Raw genomic sequence first — 25,259 nt, 5'->3', positions numbered from 1 at the left:
ATAACTAATAACACTACATTTAGTCTATATTTGGCTCAAATAAGTTATGGGTGAGACACTGGCCTTGAACTCCTAACCCTGCTGCCTGTATGTACTGATAGTTCTGGGTTACGGGTGAGTGCCACCATGCACTCTTCCTCTTTGACAGCACTGCGGTATTGAGTGACTGCATCCGTTCTGTCAGTTCCATTCTGTATTAAGTAAAAGCCTTTCGTTGCTAAGGTTGCTCCATCTTGGAGTGTTTATGAATCGGTGTCAATATCACCGTAACACTCCATTAGGACTGAATTAAAACTTCCAGGATTATTGAACTACTCGAGGTAACTTAATAGTGGAAGTGCTTCAACACTAGAAATTTATTGAGGTCATTTCTGGCTCTATCAAATACAGCTCTATTAAGACTCATCCCCATTGCCTGAGCTTCGTGGCATAGGACTCTAGTTTGGCCTGGACTAAAGAGCAAGACTATCTCAAAAAATCAATAAGGAGTACTTGGGAGGCAGAGGCAGGTGGATCTCTGAGTTCAAAGTCAGCCTGATCTACAAAACGAGTCTAGGACAGCCAGGGCTGTTACACAGAGAAACTCTGTCTCAAAAAACCTAAAGCAAACAAACAAGCCACCAAGCAGACAACAGTTATAAAACACAAATTTATTGTCAAAAACCTCATCTGAAAAAAACAAGAAAAAAACAAAACAACAATAACAACAACAACAAAACCCCACCTCATCTGGAATGGTATGCTACCTCAACCTCTCGTCCAAAAAGGTAAAAAGCTGGGTTAGCTGGGAAAGCCCTGAGTTTTCTTTGAAGATTTTTAATTTTATGTGTACCTGTGTTTTGTCTACATGCACATATGTGCACTGCTTGTGTGTCTAGTCTCCAGGAGGCCAGAAGGGGGTGTCAGATTTCCCCAGAAACTAGAATTATGAGCCACCACATGGGTGCTAGGAACCAAACCCAGGTCTTAAATAGAGCAGCAAGTGCTCTTAATCACTTAGCCATGCCTCCAGCTCACAACTTATATATATATAAAAATGCAAGCTGTGAACTTCTCAACATTCTCTGAAGAACTATTGTAGCATTGTAGATTGCCCCTAATACTTCATTGAACAGCACAAATCTGTTAGCAGGACTTCCCGACTTTCCTTGAGATGGTGGAGATTGAACTGCACACTTACTTTGTCTTCTATTCCACCCCTTGATCCACTTCTTCCTCATCTCCCAGGTCTGCTCACTTCATAGGTCCTTCCTTGGGGCAACCCAGTGCTCACTTTAATAGTCAAGATGTCTGAAGACAGACCCTGCAGGGTGGAAGTCACTAGAGCATACACAATATTGGAGTATGTAGCTCAGCTCCAGGAAGATAAAAATAGAATTGAATGTATCTATATGGTTGTTGTTTTCTTTTGCCTTTCTTGCTTTGATCTTAGTTAAGAACAGTCTGCTATATATCTTGTTTTTAAATGTATCATCCATTTTTATTGACACAACAGAAACTAAAGCTATGAAAATAGGCACATTATTGCTTGATTCTCAAAGAATCCATACTTATAAAAGTGCACTGCAGGCATGCTATCCTCTGAAACTTTGCACTTCTCAAAGTCACACATTAAATGGACCCCTTTGACAGCAGTATTAAGAGGTGGGCGTTCAGGATTAGTGCTTTTGTCAAACCAGCCCCATGGAGTTTGTTACCTCTTTTCCACTGAAGATGCAGCAAGAGAATGGGCCCTTTCTAGACACTCAATACGGTGCAGCTTTGACACTGGACTTCCCAGCATGCAGAGCTACTGGTTATTTCTCTGGCATCATTATTGTGATGTAGCAGCTTAGACAGTCTATGACTAGGCAGTAGGTGAACTTTAACATTCAAAGTGTTTTTCCTTCAGAAAGTGATACACTGAATGGATCTATAAACTAACGAGGATACTGAGGTTGCCATCTACCTCACTGGGAACAGAGTGATCCATTGTATCCATTCTGCTAGGAAGTTTTAAAGCCTTAGGACTAAATGAACATTTTGCTGTAGTTGTAAAGTCTCTCATAACTTCATTTTCTCTTAACAGTTCCCTGTTTTCTTTCTTTCTTCCCTTTCTTTCTTTCTCTCTCTCTCTTTCTTTCTTGGTTTTTTGAGACAGGGTTCCTCTTGACTCATTTTGTAGACCAGGCTGGCCTTGGACTCACAGTGATCCACCTGCCTCTGCCTCCCCAGTGCTGGGATTAAAGGCATGTGCCATCACGCCTGGCAGTTACCCATTTTCTTAATGGCCACCAATTGGATGCTTGCTTACCTTTGAAGGCACACAGCATTGGAATGTACAGTTGAGATTTGGGAAGAATAAACCATTGGGAGATTTAGCTTTGAACATATCTGTTGTGTTTTGACTTTCTTCATATTGTCTTAGAAATACTCTTATGTTCTGTAACAGTTATCCACACTAGTGTTACTTCAAGAGTAGTAAAGTAGGCCATCAGTTATTTGTGTATTTATCTTTAAATGGTCACAAATGGCTATTTGGAACTTTATGTCTTTAGGTCCACACAGCACTTGGCACTTTATAACTTCTTAACCAAAGCTTGGTGATATGAAGTTGACTGAATACCCAGTGTGTCCATAAGGCAGCTCAAACATCATTCATCCACAGTATGACGGTAAAAACATGTGTATCTCTGATTTTAGCAGATGTGCTGAAGATACCAAACAAATTACTGATTCTTTGCTCCTCTATTAGATTAAAATGCTTTCAAAAGGATCAGAATCTCATCTGTATATTTATTTTCTGATATACATACTGACAAATGCATTGATGTAAAAATATTAACAGGGCTCTCTTTAACTTTTTACCTGCAAATACTATGATTTTTTTTTCCTCATGTTAATCTGAAAATAGTGAACACAGTGAAGACTCTGAACTTTTGTTATAGTGACTTGCAATAAATTTCTCTTTAAAAGTTACTAGACAGTCCTTCAACTAAACTTAGTATCAGGGAATGTTTCTAAAAATATTATGAGAGGAATGAAGATTAAGAAGTATTTAAGATCAAGTATATATTCATATTTGTAAATAATTGTGCTCATTACATTTCCTCTTAAGTTTATAGCTATTTAAAATCTTTGCATATGTAAAAGTAAAATACAATGAATAAAAAAGGAGACTCATTGCATACCATCAGACACAAAAGTCACATGTAAAGAAGGGAAGAAACCCACTGCAAAACCACCAGTCAATGACTGGTTTTGAGATTTTAAGTATATGGCACAACTTGAGGGGATATTTTCTAATTGTTCTATATCTGTTGAGGTGGTTTTGAAAATCTACCTCTCTTTGGACCTGCTGAGCACAGGCTGAGCATTTCTTCTCTAAAATACTGAGATGATGAGCTTGAAGTGTGGAGGCTTTCAGGATTTGGGATACTTCTACGACTTCACTGGCTGAACACTTCTAATCTGAAAAGTTCACATCTAAAACGTTCCAAAATCTAAACCTTATTGAGGGTTATGTAGGCAAACCCTCAATAGGAGCAACTTTTGATTTTTGGATATTCTGACAAGAATGCTCAATCTGAACAGCACTTCCTCTATGTGCTTTGAAACTCTTGGAAAGAACAAGGGAATTGTGTCCCTTTGGTTAATTTGACTAATTAACCACATACTCATTATAATATAACTTTTCCCCAGTAATATTTTTATTCTACAACCTTCACCAGGTTTACTTTCTAGCAGTTTGGGCCCTGGCAGAGAAATCTTCCTGTCCCCCAAAGAGCAAATTTTTGTCTGTCATAGTATACGGTTTCAATTTCCTCAAAGGCACTTATTGACTGAATTCTTGGCATATTATCATACAATGTTCAGAACTATTTACTTACTCACTAGGACTGATGCCAGGATTTAGGTTTTGAAAATATGCTATGTTTCTGGTGACAGTGGGAAGTGGTTCAAGGGCTATAGCCCCATCTGAGTTTCATCTGCCGAAGCCCAAGTATTTGAACTTGAATTTCATATTTTCCAGCAATGCTAGCAATCTAACTCTGCAGGATCATTTTGTGTGTGGCAGCACAGGAAGGCCAGAAGGGCAAATTTTCTTTGTTGGGCAGAGCAGATTGAGGCAATGAGGGAAAGAACACATTTCCCTTTATATTATATATTATATTACCTTCTAGAACATTATATTACCTTCTCCCATGGCTTTATAATCTTCACTCTTGTCTTCAGTTTCTTGGCTTTGAACTCGTGGACATTTTATAATATACTTAGGGAAAAAGAATCATATGACTTCTGACTTCCCCCATCTTCAAAGATCCATGGTAGTTTCTTTATTTTTAAATTATTTGCCAATTCATCTACAAGAATGTTAATTTTTTCAGATGTCATAATTATGTTCACTTTTCACTGTGATCTGAAGCTTTTTCTTGTTATGATTAGTATTATTAATTTAAAAAATATATTTTATTAATTTATTCATATTACATCTCAATTGTTATCCCATCCCTTCTATCCTCCCATTCCTCCCTCCCTCCCATTCTCCCCTTACTCCCTTTCCCTATGACTGTGACTGCGGGGGACCTCCTCCCCCTGTATATGCTCATAGGGTATCAAGTCTCTTCTTGGTAACTTGCTATCCTTCCTCTGAGTGCCACCAGGCCTCCCCATCCAGGGGATGTGGTCAAATATGGGGCACCAGAGTTCGTGTGTAAGTCAGTCACCACTCTCCACTGGCTAAATCTGGGTAGGGGTTCAATGTTTGCTGCATGTATAGACCTTGGTTGGTGCCATAGTTTGAGCAGGACCCCTGGACCCAGATCTGCCCGTCATAATGTTCTTCTTGTAAGTTTCTAGGACCCTCTGGATCCTTCTATTTCCCCATTGTCCCATGCTTCTCTCACTTGGAGTCCCAATAGGATGTCCTCTCCTCTGTCCCACTTTCCTGGTAAGTGAAGACTTTCATGGGACATGCCCCTTGGGCTAGTATGCAGATATAAGTGAGTATATACCATATGAGTCTTTCTGCTTCTGGGTTAACTCACTCATTATGATCATTTCTAGTTCAAGCCATTTGTCCACAAATTTAGGGAAATCTTGTTTTTAATAGCTGAGTAGTATTCCATAGTGTAAATGTACCTAAGTTTCTTTATCCATTCTTCTACTGAGGGACACTTAGGCTGTTTCCATGATCTGGCTATTATGAATAAGGCTGCTATGAATATGGTTGAGCATATGTCCCTGTTGTGTGGTGAAGCATCTTCTGGGTATCTTCCAAGGAGTGGAATAGCTGGGTCTTGAGGAAGCCCTATTCCCAGTTTTTTGGCTGTACTAGTTTGCATTCCCACCAGCAATGAACAACAACAACAAAAAACCCAGAATAGCTAAAACAATTTTGTACAATAAAAGATCCTCCAGAAGAATCTCCATACCTGATCTCAAGATGTAGTACTATAAAGCAACAGTAATTAAAACAGCATGGTACTGGGACAGCAACAGGCTGGTTGATCACTGGAATCGAATCGAAGACCCAGATATGAATCCACACACATATGGTCACTTGATTTTTGACAAAGGAGCCAAATCTATTCAATGGAAAAAGGATAGCATATTCAACAAATGGTGCTGGTCTAACTGGATGTCTACGTGTAAAAAAATGCAACTGGATCTATATTTGTTACCATGCACAAAACTCAAGTCCAAGTGGATCAAAGACCTCAACATATAAAACCAGAGACACTAAGTCACTTAGAAGAAAAAGTGGGGAAGAGCCTGGAACATACTGGCACAGGAGACAACTTCCTGAACAGAACACCAACGGCCCAGGCCTTAATGTCAACCATTAATAAATGGGACCTCATGAGGTTGAGAAGCTTCTGTAAGGCAGGAGACACTGTCAAGAGAACGAAGCGACAGCCTACAGACTGGGAAAAGAGGCTCAACATGTGATGGAAGGATAAGCATAAAATACTGTCCACCTTGTGTGCAGTTAGGTACTAGTAATTTCTCCAAGTTACTGCTAAAGGATCCCTGGTGGTTTTAGGAAATAATATATGCACAGCATAATGGCCAAAGCCATGTCTTTTCCTTTCTCAATCGGAGGAGAATGTTCCTTATGCCTACAAAAATGGCAAGGCTGTGGATGAAGAAAATTCCATTGATTGCTAATCAAGCAGGCAAGCCCTATGACTAAGACAACGCACTGTTTCCTCATGGAACTTTTCTGTCTTTGTGTAGAGTGGGTTCTGGTGTCCATTCCTCTTATCAGGACACCAATCTTGCAGCATCTAATTACTCTCCTAAAAGCTGTACATTTAAATAACCATACTGGGAGTTAGCCTTCCAAGTACGAATTATAAAAGGATACAGGTGAGTTCCTAACACTTTGTAGCCCCTGTAAAATATATAGCTCCTGGTCTCTACATAATACCAAATAATCTATTTCCCTGAAATTTCCATTTTTCTCTTCTACTCACAACCTCTTTGTTTACTCTTTGTTTCTCTGGGAATCCTTCAGATTCAACCTGTGTTGTGAAATCTCTCCTGACTTTCTCAGGCAGAAATATGGTATTGCATACCTTTTCTTTTTCCTTAGAGCACCTTGTCCACTGGAGTATATGGCTGAGACAGCAGAAAAACCTAACTGCTTGCTGTATACCCCGTTACACACCCTAACACCCACAACAGAATCTGTTTGCAGATCTCCCATGTGGAACTGACTCATAGCATTGTTCTGGTAGTGTGCCCATATAGACACGTCCTATAAGTGACTTGACTGTGCAGCTTTGTAAGCAGATGACAGGACCCATGTCTCAGGACAGGCAAATGGCAACAGGAAGTGAGTTCATGTATGTAAAATAACCTAGGAGCAGTGTTTGGCATGTAGTACATACAACATAATTCTCTATAAAAAGCATCTGAGAATTCTGTGCCCTCTTTCAAAAACACAACTTTTCTATGGACAAAGGTTTGTTTAGGGCCCAAACTTGAAGCTTCTGACACAAGTGCTTTGCTGTACAAAATGATTTGCTAAAAACGGGTGGGGGGGGGGGGTGGGTGAAGAGAGGAAGCCGTAAAGATAACCAAAACTCAGCCCTCTTTTCTTTCAGAACTAAAGTCTTTCCCAATCTGCCTCTTCCTTTAATGGGTACAGAGAAGCCTCGCATTTCCAGAAGTTCAAGTCACACACACAGTAGGTCAGCACCTCAAGATATTGAATTTCCACTAGTGTCATTGGAGGGACTTTGCTTGGTGCACTCCTGAGGCCAGTGAGCCGACTGGGTCAGGCTGGCCATGCGAACCATTCTTGGGCTCTGGCCTCAGCTGAGCAGTAGCTTGCTGCTCACGACAACCAATGTTGACAGAAAATTATCTTATTTCTTCATCCTTTTCTGATACCCTGGTAAAACACTGTTATCAGTTTTATTTGGGACAGTCACAAGAACTCAGGAACTCCGCACTTAAATAAATTCTGCAGTGAGTGCTCCCAGCTGAGATCACCTTTCAAGTTAACTTGGGTCAACCCTCACTTTCACCTTCCTCATACCCAGTTTACAGAACGCCCATGAATTCAATACACTTGGATCTTACTCTCTCTATGGCTACTAGTGGCTCACGTCAACCTCTTACACTGTAATGAATGCAGTACTCTTAATTGGCCATGTAGCTCCCAATCCTTCTCTGCCTAGCCTTCTACAAGTGGCAACAGCTATAGGATCAATTTAAAAGCTGCTATCACCACAGCAGGTCAGTCTTCCTCACAACACCTGCCTGCAGCTCTTCATCTTATTTGAAGCCAAGTCCCTATGGAAACCCTGTATTCTCCCAGGCTTCCTGGCTAATCAGGCATCCTCCCACATACATGGCGACATTATCTCTTCCCTCTCACCAACCACACAGCAGTGTAGCTGTGTACTACCTCTTCTGCTCTTTCCTCAGTGAGGCCTATCTGAGTGAACAATTCAAGTCTCCTAGCCTGTGCTTTAGTTTCTCAACACCATCTACTCTCCAACATGGAAATTCCCTGAATCTCACTATGATGTCTTGTGGACCAAGGTCTACACCTTCGGCAAGTACTGCTTTGTGACCTCATTGTTTTTGATCTGGACAGGGCTAATCCACTCAAACTTTAGGGTCACTAGACACAAGACAAGGTAGTTCTGGAAGTATAGAAGGCTGAGTCCTGAAGCTGGAGATTCTGACTGAGACAGCTGAGGACTACATTCTAACACGAATTCTTGAGAAACACTCATCACATATAACATGTGGTAACTTGTATTAAGGATAGCTATTTCCTCCTCATTAGAATGTAAACTGAGGCAGATTCTATTTTCTGCCATTTGCTCTTGACAGAACAATACCAGGCACAAAGCAGGATTTTATTAAATACATGTTAAATATATGAAAAATGCTTATCCTATTACATCACAAAATGTGCCCTAGCTTATAGGAATAGATACAAAGGTATTAAAAATAGTTCTGTCACGCAGGGAAACATTTCCTGATATTTGAAAAATGATTTGTCACTAATATTTTACATCATCTTGAAGCATCCAGCTGTAGGGTTTACTGTGTGCCGGGCAGTGGTGGTGCATGCCTTTAATCCCAGGACTTGGGAGGCAGAGGCAAGTGGATCTCTGTGAGTTTAAGGCCAGCCTGGTCTACAAAGTGAGTTCCAGGACAGCCAGGGCTGTTACACTGAGAAACCCTGTGTAGAAAAACCAAACCCCCTGCCCCCAAAAATGTACTGTGTGCTAAGCTCCTTGCAAACAGCATTTCAAATGCCAGTTGTGTTCCTTCCATCTTACAGCGAGGGGCTCTGGGTTGGACCAGTAGACTTCCCAGTTGTCTCCTAACCTCCATGTGCTCTGCCAACTGAGAGTGAAACAGGACCCATTTCTAGGTTTGCATTATAATTTGTTATACTGTATTTATGCCTATTGAGGTGATAACCATCCCAGTCATGTTTTAATTTTGACATTCCATGAAGCATACCAGAACACTGAATTTTAGATGCAAATGCTGAGCCACAGTAATGCTTACTTCATGAGAGCATTTTCCAGATGTATTCCATGGGTTCTTTGTGATGATGCTGAGAGTTCAGTTACTATGTGTACCTGCTCTATCAAACTGTGTAGTTTGATATATATCAATGTGGAGGAAAACAGACATAAATAATAGTAATGAGTCAGTGACTTTTTCTTTTGAGTAGAGTCAATTTTTTTAAAAGGCCTAGAGAGTAAACATTCACGTGTGTAAAGCATATAACTTTGAAATTGTGAAAACACCCAGATAAAACTTGAAAGAGTGGGTAAGGTGTCTTTCAAATAAGATCCTAAGTGACAGGTGAAATCTATAGGCTATGGCCTGCTGTCCCCTGTGTTAACAAAGTCATGGATCATGGCATGCCATCCTTATAGTAAGTAGAGTCTATGTTCCCTACTCTAAAGAATTCCAATCCAAATGGCATAAGTGAAAAGGCCTAGACAAATTTCAGGTGAATTAGTCAAATAAAAAAGGATATTCCTACCATGCAAATCAAAACATGATTGGCTTTGCAGTACCCTGACCAAGTTAAAAGAATCTTGTTTTAATGTTCACAGAGCACACATGCAGGCAGTGCATAAGCTGTATAAAACTGATCTACTTAACCCAGAAACCTAAGTCCTATGGGCTTCTTTATCATTGCATCTACAATCTTCAATTCCACAGAACAGAAGAGAACTTCAAAGCACCAAGTATGCCAGCATTTGGACAACATTCTTTCCTTCATTTTCTAATACATAAATCCACTTCCACTGAAGAGTACCAATCCACAGTACATGCCAGAGGGTAGATGAAGTCATTGCGGTGTTACAGTGTAAAGTGCTACCTCTTCATCTTGTATTTCCTTAAATGACCTTTAATTTTTACAGTTATATCTAAATATGAGCATAAACCACATTTAATCTCTCATCATTTACCACTTTTGGATGCTCATGTTTGCCTTGCAAATCCTGAGAGGAAAAAACCCAAGATCGCCAATCCAGAATATTCTGGTAGTCTTTATTAAAAGTTTAATTTAGAATATTATAGCAACATAATATGGTTTGTTTGTCCAAATATTACAGATTTTTCCAAAACTTCCTTTAGTGTGTATAAATTAAGAAAGCTGATACTCAACATAATTTTCTACAGGGATCTTTTCATTTCCTGAAGCAGGGTTTGATGCTAACACCAACTCTAAATACTCAGAGATAACTCGATCCACTAAATGGACAATGACAACTGGCTGAGGCAGCTGATGAATGCTTCAGCAATACACAGGAGTCACTGTCTTACTTAGTGGTAATGAGGTCTTCTGTAAAACCATGCTCCTGAAAGGCTGAGAAAAGTTTAATGGACTGTTAGTTCTATATGCGGAAAACACATGGGTTCCACAACCAGAGGTTCATTCCCTGCCTGTTGTCAGCAGCCTGAGGGCCTTCTGTAGGTTCTGCACAGCGGTACCCACGTCTTCATACTGTAGTGCACTGCCAGCATATTTGCAGTACTTCTGAGCCCTAGTGAAGTCCTCGGGGGTCAGGCGGACATCCCCTAAAAGAAGCACATTCAGACACATCACAGATTATATCAGTTATGCTGTTACTTAGGTACATATTTCAATTCAAGGTGAAACAGCATATTTATGCTTATGTAAAAAGATCAATCTTTGTTTTGCTGCTAACATAAATCAGATACATGTTAATAAAAATAACTCATATGTATACAGTTTTCCACCAGTAACAAATAAATCAGGAGTCTGTGTTTTAGTAAATTAATCGTGATGTAAAATAAAACCAGAGCATCTGGATGTGTGAAACAAGAGAAGCAGCCTTGTGTTTACACTGAGCAACCGAGGCTCTCTTCATGGAACACCACAAACAGACTAAACCCTTCTGCCCTCACTTGAGCTAGAATATTAATATATCCTCTAATAAAAGGGGGATGACATAATCTACACAGAACATTGTTTCTTTTTAAGCATTAAATATTCTACATTTTGTACTGTCCATATAAAAAATAGTTAAGGCTACCCCCAAATTCTTATCATTAAAACATACATGAAAACAGAAAACATACATGAAAACATGAAAACATACATGAAAACAGAAAACATACATGAAAACAGACATTACAAAATAATTTCCCTACATTTATTTCCAGCAGTTTTTTTCTACTTCCAGATGAGTAATATGTAAGAATCAAACTAAATAATTTGGGTAAAAACTACATTATTCATTTAATTTAAAACATAGGTGTCCTTGTACATATGCATTTCTATAGTAAGATTAAAAAACAAAGTATTTTGCCTTTGGAAAAGAAATACATGGACATTTATTCATATATTTACTTTTTTAAAATGGAGAAATTTATTATAGAAGCATGGAAAAAGGGGAGGGGCATTATAGAGAGGGAGGGTGGGGAGGGGGAGGGAGAGCGCTTGTGTGAGCGCAAGAGAGAACAAAAGAAAGGAAGCGTTTATTTTTTGATGTGGAAAAGTCTGAGGATGGTAAAGCATACTTCCTGACTAGAAGGCAGAAACACAGAGAAATGAGCAAGTGACACACTTTAATTATTTTTAAGGCTGTACTGACATATTTATTACTTTTAAATGGTCTTTATTTTTTTATTTTTTATTTTTTTTACCACTGATGAAATAGCAAAGTACGACATTACCTAGTAAAGAGGTAGCAGCTGTAGGTAGGCTGACACTAAATCCTAACAAATATTACCATATTCTAGAGGAAGTACTGATACACTATGAATTTTTGTGTTTATTCTGTATAAGGCACTTACTTGGTGGTTGCCAGCTAAGTGGCTCACTGAGTAAGTATGGACAGCCTGCCTTTATTGTCAGTAATATTCCACATTCCAAATAAAGTTCATGAACAGTTAAATACTAATTAAATCCCAGATTTTAAGATAACATGCTTGTAAATTTACACACAGTAAACATACAGGGTGCTACTAGACTGAGCCTTCAAATAATCACTGGGTTAGTAAAAGATTAAAGTAATTAGATATTAAGTTTTTAATTTCCATGAATTTCTCACTTGCCAATCAACAAATGAGTAAGACTACAATTGTGTATTAAGTAATAAAGAATAATTCATTACTGTTCAGTGGATAGTTACTCGCCACACTGATCAACCCTAAGAACAACCACCTTCATTATGCTCACAATTTGTCAGGTGCGCTTCAGTTTATGTTTTGCTTGAAAAGTATCTACTAGATTCCTCAATGGCTTTCAAAATAACTAAGGCTCTAGCCACCTGGAGTAGAACACGTAGACTCAGTACATCTTAACACTACCCAGTTTGTCTCTGATAGCGTCTCCTTCCATCTTAGTAAACTTTAATGCAAAGGGAAGTGTCTAATATTTACCACACCTGCTGGAAGGCAGCTTTGACACCCAGAACAACCTCATCTGTACAGGGTAATGCTAGTTTTGTTTTGCTGATGCATCACTTACTCATAATATATGCATAATAGTAAATTAATAGCAAAGCTGATACTATTTTATTTTCATAAACTAAACCTATTCACCAATAGTAAAGCTATTTTAAAGCAAAAACATTTTAGTTTTTATGAAATCATCTCAATATTGGTAAATTATAAATGAAATATCACTACCGAAAAATAAAGACATATAAAGCTTAGTGATATATAAGACACTAATTAATTCATATGTAAAAGATAGTAACTAGATGGTAAAAATCAACATGTAGATACATATTCAAAATATACTTTCTAGACATACAGAGAGAGATGTTAGCCCTTTCCCCAACAATTTAAAGAACTTAACCAAGCCATGACGAATAATTACTTTTGTAACAAACTAAGCTCTCCTTCATTCAAGAAATATAATTAACTCACCCATAATTAAATATAGGAACTCCTCTTTTAATATGAACTAAAAATAATATCTTGTCACCTACTTATGATTCTTGAAAAGTACCATATAAAATTTCAATAGTGAAGGTAGAAAAACAAGAAAGGAGACAACTTAATTTCAGTGTCCCTAACTTTACACTCAGTATCATAAGGACAGCCTTACTCCACCAAATAAAAGCAGTTTTCCCTATGTCCACAGGTGAGAAAGCACCACATGGTCCCAGGTGGTGATGTCTAACCTCGCATTTCTCTCAGGCACTCTGTGATCCTGTAGAGATGGCTTTGCACCAAGACCACCTTATCATAAGAGGGTGTCTCCCCTTCAGGGCAGGACCAGGACAAGCAGAGGACAGCTGGTTAGCTGCCAGTCTCTGCTGCTGTGGTAAGGAGAGTGGTCAAGAACTATATCAAAGCCCTTTCCAGGGGTAAAGCGAAATCACTGATAGTTGACAAAAGCATCCTTTTCCAAGATTCATCTATCTAATGTCACCACAGAGCATAACCAGACATATTTCTAATTTATGTAGACAGTTCTACAACTTAGTATGCCAAGGGCCCTGGCAATCTCATTAGAGTATAGTCTATTACTGATTTGATTAGGCCCCTTAAGACACAGGTAGAGAAAACAGAAAAACACACTTCTGAATTCTTATAAAAAGGCACTGTCTAAAGGAATTATGGATACAGGTAGTTTCATTATTTCAATATTTTGTAACTGAATGTAATAACAACATTCAATATTTTTCAGCTATTGTAACATTTAAGACTCAAAAACACTGAGATAAGGTTTTATTCATATTATAATAATATATGAGGTAAAAATACTAGATCTTGAAACTTTTTGCTTTTCTAATTTCTTTCTGGAGTCAGTCACAATCATTACAACAGTTTAATATACATTAATATTAATATATTTCTACATTAGCATAACAGGTATACTTCTGAAACACTAAGGGAAAAGTAGAGCAGTGAGAGGGAACAGGAAATAGAGATGGTGGTGAGGGCATGAGGAGTTGGTATAGAAACCTGTATTAGCTTTCTGAAAACAGACAACTCTTTAGAGGAGTTCTAAGTTCACAGGAAAGACAGGCAATTTTTTTTTTTTTTTACAATCCCCTGTACACACGCAAGCCCTTCCATTTCTAGCGTCACCAGCAATGACTCAACTGTTGGATGTTCACTGATCTACTGTGATTGCCCTGAGGCCACTGTGCAGCTCCCTTTTGTTTTGTGTATTCGATGAGTTTGGGCTAATCTATAAAATCCTTCTGTAACTAACAGAATACTTCTTCACAGCAGTGAAATTCTTGTTCTCTATTCTATTCATCCCTGTTTTTCTTCCTTTTTTAAAAAATTAATTTATTATAATCTATTCAGATTACATCCTGCTTGTTGATTATTATGCCCTCACTTGAATCTTCCTGTTCCCACTCTCCCTCCTTTTTCCTCCCTATAGCTCTCCCCTAGACCTTTGACAGAAGAGGACTTCCTCTCCCACCAAATGACCACAGCCTATCAGTTCTCATCTGGATAGCCCACTTCCCCTTCCTGTGTGCCCAAAGGGCCTCCGCACCAAGGGGAAGTGATCAAATCGAGCTCTTGTCAGGGGCAGTTGCTGCTCTCCCAGCAACCATGGAGAATGAGCTGCCCCCTGGCTTGATCTGAACATGGGGTCTAGGTTTACTGCATGCATTGACCTTGGTTGGTGCATCTGTTTCATCCCAGTTTTTCTTACTACAACTTACAAATACTGATCTTTTCACCGCCTCCACTCTCTTGCCTCTTCTGTGTCCTAGTTGGGATCATACAGTACGAAGCCTTTGTACATTTGTTGTTGCACTGTTTTTGTTCCCTGGGCCCTGAAACAAGCACTGTATTTAACATGAAACCATCAGGGAGAAGGTATAATGACAAATTTCACCACAGAGGTAGTTCTAGTTTCAGCCATATGTTAATGCTGCAACTTTTGCCCTTCGTCTTTAGTAAGACATGTGCCAGCTCCTGACAATGTGGCATCGGATAGCACATGGGCACAGAGTTTTTTAGACTAGGGAAACAAGTGACAAGTAAGACAGTGGACTGGTTTGTCACTTGGTAGTAGACACTTAAGTTTTCTTTCCTTTCCTTTTTTTAAAAGGCAGGACAGCTCATTTGCACTTAAGTTGGGATGATATTTTATCATCTGTATATTCTACATTTTATCCCTTTTACCAACAATAGAGATCTTGTTGCTTTTCAGTTTTGGCAAAAATGGATAAATTCAGCACCAACAAGTAGATGCAGTGTTTTATGTGGACAGATTCTCCACTTTTGTGGATCAGCATCAAGGGGCATGACTCTACATTTAGGCATGTGGTTATTTTGAGTAAAAAAAATTTAAAGTTTTTGCCCCGAGTTTCAATAACTTCATCCCTATTTTATTTTTATTTAATTTAAAATTTGACTAACAGGTGCTAGCGGCATCTGCTAATGGAGTTCACATGCTATCTGAACATATGCACAAATCGTCACCTGTCACTTTAATGTTCATCTTCCATATATGAGAGAACAGTGATTGTCTTTCCATTCCTGCTTCTATCCCTTCATATCATATAGTTCAATTGGTTCCACTCATTTCATAGCAAATCACAGCATTTCACTCATTTTTATGGTTAAATAGACATATTTACAACATTTACATATTGTGCTGGCTAATTTTATGAGAGCTTGGCACAAGTTAGAGTCATTATGGAAGAGAAAACCTCAATTGAAAAAAATGCTCGCAACAGACTGGCCCATGGACAAGCCTGTGTTATATTTTCTTTGTTGATGTGGCAGGGTCCAGATCACTGTGCTTGGTGCTACCCCAAGCTACTACCCCAAGCTACTGCACCAAGCAGTCCTGGGTGCTCTAAGAACGTAAGCTGAGTAAGCCATAAAATCCAGTAAGCAGTACTCCTCCAGGGTTTGCCTTCCGTTCCTGCCTCTAGGTCCCTGCCCTAACTCTCCTTAGTGATGGGCTATATGCACAGTATGAAAAGAACCTTTCCTCCCCAATTTAATTGTCATGGGGTTTTATCACAGCAAGAGGAATCTAACCAAAGCACATATATCAGATTTTTTTTTTTTACTCACTAATTTGCTGATGGCCATCCAGGATGATTCTATCTTAGCTACTGTGAATAGTGACATGTAAACTAGCTTACTAATTTACTGCCCTTGAATATATGTACATACATACATACCTGGGAACCCAGAGGTGGGATAGCCAGATCACATGTTAGTGGAACTGTTGTGTTAACTAATATCCTATAACAGTGTATAAAAGTTCCTTTATCTCCATATCATTACTACCCTTGTAGTTTTGATTTGCATTTCAAAAGATGCTAATTGTTTTTACTGGCCATTTCGATTTCTTTCAAGTGTTTATTTAGATCACTTGCTAATTTTAAAAGGAGGCTCTTTTTACTTACAGTTCTTATTTGCATAAATATTCCATATATTAGCCTTTTGTCAGTTGAATAGTTAGGAAACCGTCCTTCATGCTGTGGGCTATCTCTTCACTGTTGACTGTTTTGACTTTGGGATTAATACCATTTGTCAACTTTTGCTTTCATTTCCTGTCCTTTAGGAATTGCATACATATAAAATTGCCAGCCCTTCAGGGTGTATCTTAGTATTTCCTCCAGTAATTTTAAAGTGTTAAGTCTTGTTCTTGAATAATTCTGACTTCTGTACAGGAATGAGAAGGGGATGACATTAACCTGCATGCAGATGCAATTTTTCCATCGCCGTTTACTTAGGAGGCTGTCTTTTCTCCAACATGTTTTTTGACTCCCTTGTTGAGAACAGGTTAACTGGAGATGCAGAGGTCTGAGTTCATTTCCTGGTATCTGTTATGTTATACTGGTGTACGTGTTTATGGCAATACCATGCTTTGGTTTTACATGACAAGACTTAAACTCTGAGTGAGAAGTTAAGACATGCTTCAAATCCAACTAGAGGCAAAAAAGTAGAGAGGAGTCAGAAAAATAAAAAAGATTACATCAGCATGTCAGTCACCTAAAGTACGAGCCAACCAGACACTTAACTGTAGACAGTGATGCCCATATTCATCATGGTTAGCTTTTTCCTTTTTGGACAATGTAATAACGTAGTACAGATAAGAAAAGCACAATGACAATACAGAATGATTTTGAAAAGAGGTTTTGAAATGAGGCCAAGTAACCAATGGCTTCCACAGCAGCTGTGGCTAGATATTTGTGTCCAGTACAGAACGAACAAGAAGGACAGTACAGAAAAGAAAAAAAGAAGATAGAATATCTTTAGATTTGGGTCTCTGTGACCATCTTTTAGACTCCTGGTTCACTTGACAATCTAGTGGAGACAGTGAAAAATCTTGTTTGGAGTAACCTAGATATTTGAACTCAGATGTAACACGCAAGGAAGAACTAGAAACACAGCCCAAATAAGGAGAGAAAGAGTGCGGCCTGCAGAAAGGCAGCTGACTCACCCTGGGAAGCTGTGTACAGGTCAGGGTCCATGGCTGGGACAGTCTGTGGACAAGGCTGGACGGCATTACTCGTTACACCTGTGAATCAAAAGCAAAGATGTGTAGAAAGTGCTTCCTCCCTTAATTAAATGTCAGCACAGAACTCAAGGGAATTATTTCACTATTTCAACATTTTCTTGGAACCTTAGTTGAATTCGATACATTTATTAATTTGAACACATTAAACAAATTGGAACAGAAAATATGTAGGGAAATATGAGTATTAACCTCATAACTAGTGCTTCAAATTGTTTATTTTTAATTCTTTGAAATTAAGATATAACTACATCATTTTTCCCTTCTTGCTTCCTCCAACCCTCCCCATGAAACCCCTACTCTCTCCCAAATCCACTGCTTCTTTTTCTTTACTTGTTGCTACATGTTATACATGTACATATTCACAAACATGGAACAATGATCTACTCATCCCACACCATATTACTTGTATGTCTATGACCAACTGGTCAATTACTTAATTGAAACTTGTCATTTATGTTTAAGGGAAGACTCATTTCCCACCTTTTAATCTCAGCCTGCTCAGCAGCCTGAGGACAAAGTGAGACTTGTGACTTGGGTTGGAAGAAGCATACAGTTCATAACTGTGTGGTGTTGAACACTGCAATTCTCCACCTAATGTTTATAAGGTGGTATTTTTATGGATAAATGGGTGATTAGCTTGAGTTCCTTTTAAGACTTGTCAAAGCTGTCATATCAATGATTACCTAGCACTGCGCTCCAGATGTAGCATATTACTCATCTAGAAATTTAGCAAAATGCACTGAAATCTTACAAAAAACTTTACTGAGTCAATCAGCAGGGAAAGTAAACGAAGACAAGCTGATTAGTTTCAGAATCCAACTCATGTCTGAAAACTCAAAATTCTGTATGGCATGTGTCTTGTAAATATAATTAGTTCTGCATAGTCTGTTGCTCTGCATGCTTTGCTGTTCATGTGGCTTAGTAGTTATAATTCCAGGTTAATACATACAATCCCTGCTTTCTTTTTAATGATCTGATAATTCTCCTTTTGAACGCATGAATCATGATTTACCAAACAACTCATTACTAACAAACATACTTCCTTATCTTTGCTGCTGCACATAGTACTATAGTGGATGTACCTAACACCACAAAGACTAGAGACATATGGAATTTATGCTAAATAATTCAGTGATCTTTTGCTTACGTTTGATGAGTGCTAACAAAGTATATTAAGTTATTAGCATCTAACATACTTTTCCCCACAAATATTTAAAGGCACACATAAAAATAATATTTAAAAAGTGCTAGAACGCTGGGCATGGTGGTCATGATTTTAATCCCATGACTTGGGAGGCAGAGGCAGGCAGATCTCTGAGTTGCTGGCCAGCCAGGTCTACACAGTGAGACTCTGTCTCAAAACACACACACAAAAAAAACAAGATTAAAAGGCAATGTTAGGAAGTCTGACAGGGACTGTTTATCAAGCCTATGAGGGCTTTACAGCAGGCATATCTTACATACATGCAAACGGCTGTACACACTGTCTAAGCAGGTAGTACCACTCTTTCTCAAGCAACTCATACTCTTCCATAGATTAAATCTTTCAGCCAACTCCTTCATGGAAGGATATACTTTTTGGTCAGTATTCTATGGTAACTCTAATAATTATGTGTACAAGTCTTGTGAACAAGCCATATTAAAAACACAGTAGGAGTCATAGAGATGCTTAGTTATGCAGCAATATATCATGTGAATAATGCTTTAAAAGGCAGTGTGAATCTTACTAAGTTTTCGGTCAGTCACTCAGCTGCACATGCCTGAGGCAGGATAGTCTGAACATTGAATATGTCTCTTCCTGTTTTGTCTTGAAGCAGAGGCAGGTCTGCCCTTTTGCCGCCACCAGAAGTCTATAATACTGGATTGACGTAAGCTCAGAAATACCTGGTAGGTTTGTAATGTTTTTAGGTTACTATTTAGTCCCTGGACGCTGTAATCTGTTATTCTTTTCTCCATTCTGAATTTGGTTAGGTACCTCTAGGCAATATGCACCATGATCACAACTTTTAGACTACATTATGATGGAGTGAGGTGATCCTTTTAAAATCCATTCCAGGAGCAAAGCAGTGAGCTTGGACATTTATTCTTTCTGTTACTCAATAAAATGCAATACAGTGTTTATGTCAGCAAGTAACTTCTGCGGGATACTTGGCAGTATATCAGAAGGCATCCATACATGCTCAAGAACACTGTAACACTGTTAGTTAAGTACTCTTGCTCTATAGACTACATGCATAGAAACTCTTGGGAAGGGAGACATGAGAGTTGGTTAGGAAGCTAAGACTGACTGACTCCCAAATTTGAACAGAGCCATGACATGTAGTGGTGTTTAGAGGCCCAGTGGAGGGAGGAGACACAGCTACTGTAACTTGTGAAGAACAGCAGAAACAAAGGTAAGAAAAGCAGGACACCAGAGGGAAACTCTCCTTCATGTAACCAGGGGAAATGGCACTGAGAGAAGAACACAGGCCAGGATGTCAATAAGCAGTAATACCCCACAGAGCCCAGGAGCACAGCTTCTTTCTCCACAGTTCTTTACAGTGCTCAGCTTTGCAGTGTATTAGGTGAGAGGCAAAAATATGAGCAGTGGCTGGGTGTGGTGGTGCAAACCTTTAATCCTAGTATTCCTGAGACAGTGACAGGAGGATAAATTTGAGTTAGAGGCCAGATTATCTACGTAGAAAGTTTCAGGTGAGCCAGTGCTACATAGTGAGACTCTGTCTGAAACAAATGCAGTTGTATCATTTTTACCTAGTTTAATTTTCTGCTAAGGCCTTCTGTGATACAGACTACAAGAAATATACGTTTCAAGAGACAAAGGGAACATTTATTAGAGTCTCCATGTGACTAATGTCTGCTCAGTGGCTTCCACACAGGGGCAAACACTGCTACACAACCTCTGTTTTTGCCCTCCTTGCACCCACTGCTTTTTTTGTGGAAGAATGAAAGCTTGTAAATGAGTACATACTATTCTTTTCAGCTATCTGAAGGATTTCCCTTGATAAAAGTGCATCCTGGACCCATTGCATGAGAGAAGGTAAATCACTCTTAAAGTGAGTAAGAGGGGAAACATCTGTTATGTTTATAAACTAAAAATGTTATTGCTTTCTTTTATTTGACGGCTACTAACTAAGTAAATGTAACAGGGAAAAAAATGGAGTTGAGAGGAGATCCGGCATCTAAAAATCACTAACTAAATAGAGGCTTGCCACTGAGAAAGCAGGTTTAGATTTGAAAAGATTTTTAGATCCTTGTCTCCAAAGGATAACAGACAAGGGACATGGAAAGGAGATAGCAACTACTTAACTAACTAAATGAAGCCAGAGTCTTGAGTTCAAATTCTAGTTCTTCACTGATTATGTTTCTCTTTTTATTTGATTCTCTGATAAATGAAGAGGAGAGTGGGAAAAGAGTAATTAGGATGTACAATTTACACATATATGCACATGGAAGGAGAGATCGAACACACAGCCACCACCTGATTCACTAATTGGATCAAAGTGCACTGTGCATACTAGAATACTTCCTAGAATCCACCTTCCAATATTTATCATTGTCATGAATATTCCCAACAATAACTGCTATTAGTGTGACTACATGAAGCTATCAATATTTTAATGTTTTCACTGTACAAAAATGGCAATTTCATATGGGTCAATTGAACACTCCTCCTACTTAAAGTATGGTTTGTTGTTTTACACACACAGCAAGGCTGTATTGATCCGGGGCAAGTGATTTTACTACGCTGCCCTCAACTTTTTCTATAGTCGTACCTTTCAGGTAACCTTTCCATATAGTCTACGCTGATATGTGATATTTGTCTTAGTTCACAAACGATTCTGAATCCTTACTATCTTGCCATCGAAGCCCTATCCTTTTGGCACAGAGAAGGACAGAAGATGAAAAAAGGAAAAGGAAAGGAAGTGAATTTATAGAGTGCTTATATTTCTGTTATGGCTAAGTACTAGTCAATTGATGCTTTCTCCTCTTTTCATAATGAAATTAAACATGAAAAATAGGTATGATATACTAATTTCATCTTAGAAAGAAGAGAAACACAGGGTGAGGTAGGTAGATTCCAGCTGCGTTACTGCAAATTTAGTTTAGTGGGAAACAACAGACATTGTGTTCTGATTCATTGCAGAGCATATTTCTTCTGTAAGATGGCAGTGTTTACTCTTTCAGGTACACTCTGACCATTATTCGCCTCCAGAAGATACAATGGGGTAGATGGTTTTGCTTAAGCACTCTAGATCAGAAATGATGAATGTTTCCAAAGACTATACAGCATTTAAAATAGTGTCTTATGAAATATGTATACAAAATGAATTCGCATTGGCTGCACTAGCTATGTCACGACACATACCTTAAAGCCTTGCAAGCCAGGTAAATTACACAAAACCATGACTCAAGAAAGACCGGTGATACAACAATTAATTTCAGCAATAGTAAAGGTACTATATTAGAAATATAAACAGAAAACATGAAGTTTTAAAATGGAAAGAACAAATGTAATTGCTATTTTAATGGCGAAAATAATTAACTAATTGTGAAACCCATGCAGGATGACCTAAATGGTTTGATTAAATGTGACTTGCAAATGAAAGCCCATGACGTAATGAGTACAGTGTCACAGAAATAGCAGACATCATTGTGTGAACCAAATATAAGGGTAGCTCCTTTCTAAAAACACTGGGTGTGGTGTGTGTGTGTACGCGTGTGTATGTATATATGAGTGTGGTATACGTGTATGTGGTATGTGTGAGTAGACGTGTGCTGAGGCCAGAGGACACTGGGTATCCTCTGCTCTACTCCTCTGCATTCCTTTAAGGTAGGGTCTCTCAAAAGCCCTGGAGCTAAGCTCCCAGCCAGCAAGCCCCAGCAATCCTCTTGTCTCCACACCCCTTAATATTTGGGTTACAGGTGCATATGTTGTCATGGCCAGCTTTCCACGTGGATGCTGGGGTCAGAATGCAGGTCCTCATGTTTGTGCAGCTTGCTCTTCTCCACTGAGCTATATCCAGCTTCATGACTCTGCAGTGTTTATGAAAATGGGGACAGTGTACTGCGTTCATACCTGTGCTGTGCGGCACTTCCGCAGGGGTGTTAGCCGGAGCATGTGCGCCTGGAGGAATCTGTATCCCACTGTAGCTGCCTGGTGTCAAGTTGCTTGGGTCATATGTTGAAGATGACGATGGCTGAGGTGGCTGAGTGGGCAGAGAGGTTGCGCCAACATCTTCATTTTCTTCAACATCTGCATATAATACATGCACAATGTTGAAACATACATTCTGAAATGGAATTGCTAATCATTCTTATCTGCCTTCACCGACATGACAGAAAGAACTTACACACACTATTCCACCCAATGCAGCTGATAAGCATGTTATTCCTTGAAATCATTGTTACTTTAAAGAATTTTACTTTCTTAAGTGTATGACTAGTAATGAATACCATTTCTCTAGAACAGTATCCACAAGGTCTACACATTCATTGCACATAATATTCCCTTCTTTAAACAAACTTCAAGTGAAATATAGGGACATTTTCGGCAAATTCAGTCACGTTTGTATTGTTCAAAATAGACTGTTTTTTGATACTGTCTTTTACTCAGTATCTTCTATGTGCATGCTATTAAATGTTTATCTATTACTATTGTTCAAAGATTAAAAAAAATTAAAAAAGAAATTTCACATTGAGATATCTATACTATAATAGGTAACCAGATATGTAAATAAATTTTGAAAAATACACTTTTAAAATAAATTATATCATTAACTGCCTCTGAAAACAAATATGAGAAAGTTAAAATTTGATAGTATACTTGAAGAAACAATTAGCCACCTTCAATAATCATATAATTTAAAATAAAATAAAATTAGAGCTATAAACATTTAAAACACAATATTTTGCTTTAAATCAAATTTTCAAGTAAGTAGTTTGTCTGAGTATATACACTTTTAATGTAAACTATTTTAAATAAAAAGTAAATCCAATTTACTTGCTACCCTGAGATAAATACTTTCTAAATAATTTTGTGAACTTATTCTTTAAATACACTGAAATTCTTTTCCTCTGCCCATACTCTTAACACTAATGTGTGCCATTTTAATGTCTGACAAAACAGGCTTCAAACCAAAGCTAATCAAAGAGATAGAGAATAACATTACATATTCATGAAAGGAAAAACCTACCAGGAGTAAATTACAATTCTACACGTTTATTCAGTAATCACAAGGGCACCCTATTTTACAAAAGAAATGCCGAGACTTCTCAAATCACACATAAGACCCTAACACACACTGACAGTGGTAAACTCTGGTACCCTACTCTCATCAATAGGGAGGCCATCTAGACAAAAGTAAAGAGAGAAATGCTAGAGTCAAGCACCATCATAAGTCAAATGGTCCCAGCAGACATCTACAGACCATTCCACCGCAACACACAGAACACACTTATTTCAGCAGCCCATGGACCTTGTTGCAAGACCAGCCAAACACTAGGACACAAAGCAAGTCTTGACAGATATAGGAAAACTGAAACAACACCCTGCATTCTATGTGACCACCATGGATTAAAGCTGGATATTATTTCGCATTTACATACACAATTCTATCCCAGTGAATTAAAAATAACCTTTCTGAGTAACAATTAAGGCATTAAGTTGAGGAGTAGATTCACTAATCTACTTTTTGTACTATCATCCCTATATATTTCTATATTCCCCCTTTCTTTTCAACCTCTATCTCTAAACCTAAGAATGAAAGATAAAGGAAAAGAGAGACATCCCTGAGTCCAAGCCTGTTTTCTCTCTAAATATTTAAGATCAATAATAACATAACCAACTCCCATTGAAAATAAACATCTGTTGCCCAAGAAAGCAATGAAAAAGCTACCCAACCCCTTAAGGGAAATGGGATGTTGTTCTCTTAAGGTTTCTTTCAGCTGATTTGGGATGAATATTACTTTTGTAGGGGCCCAAATAAAATTGGGGAAAATGGTTAAACAAGCTGGGATTAGCATTTGTGGTCCAGTCTCTAAATGTTGAGAAATTCCAGGAGTCCTATGTAGGATAGTCTGAAATGCTGGATTGGAAACTTTTTTTGAAGCTGTCCTGTTCTGATGAGGACCAGCAACTGAAGCTACTTCAAAGAAGATGATGAGCATCAAAGAAGCCTTGTAGGGAGATTTCTGGCTTCAAATATGGCAAACAAGCCACCGAGCAAAATGTCCTCATTTCTACTACAGACAGAATTCTGTCTAAAAAAGGGCAAGCTTGGATGTAGGCAGAGTCAAGGGTCAAACTCTGCCAAGGCAGGGTAAGCAAGTCCTCAATAGTTCCTGCCTCACAAATATGTCTGTCAGATATATTGGACTAGAAGGCTAAAGATGATGCTCCAACATTATAGAGAGTTTTGGGTGAGTGCTAAGGCAACAAACTGTCTCTGTCATCTTCTCATTTGGGAAGCTGCTAACTGGCACTCCCTGTATACTCAGTTAATTAACTTTATTCCTTCTCAAGTCTCTGATGGCGTTGAAGACCAGACAGTTTAGTTTTACAATGAAGCTTATGTTTAGGGGTTAACATGTTTTTAGGTCTAGATAAATGTTTTAAGTTGACAATGATGAGATATGATACACACTGATTTACATTCAGAATTTTAGACTCACCAAGATAGGAAAGATGCTTTCTTAAAGGCTGCCAAATACAAATAGCCAAAACACTACAAATGTAACATTTATATTATTCTTGATTTTTTCATAGTTCTTCTTGCTGTAGGTAGTTTATTTT

General features: G+C 38.4%; 1 protein-coding gene across 1 annotated transcript in view; it reads right to left on the bottom strand.

Annotated features, from left to right (window-relative positions):
- Nucleotides 1-9,732: 9,732 nt before the first annotated feature.
- Vta1 (vesicle trafficking 1) overlaps nucleotides 9,733-25,259 on the bottom strand; it is a 56,281-nt gene continuing 40,754 nt past the window's right edge. Inside the window, exons 6-8 of the mRNA XM_051164669.1 lie at nucleotides 22,545-22,721; nucleotides 17,390-17,467; nucleotides 9,733-10,557 (exon numbers count right to left, since the gene is read on the bottom strand). Coding sequence (XP_051020626.1) covers nucleotides 10,412-10,557; nucleotides 17,390-17,467; nucleotides 22,545-22,721 — 401 coding nt within the window. The 3' untranslated portion in view covers nucleotides 9,733-10,411. The remainder of the gene's footprint in view (nucleotides 10,558-17,389; nucleotides 17,468-22,544; nucleotides 22,722-25,259) is intronic.

This window comes from Acomys russatus, chromosome 21 (assembly GCF_903995435.1).
Source record: "Acomys russatus chromosome 21, mAcoRus1.1, whole genome shotgun sequence".
Lineage (NCBI taxonomy): Eukaryota > Metazoa > Chordata > Mammalia > Rodentia > Muridae > Acomys > Acomys russatus.
This window is presented reverse-complemented; position numbering and strand designations above follow the sequence as displayed.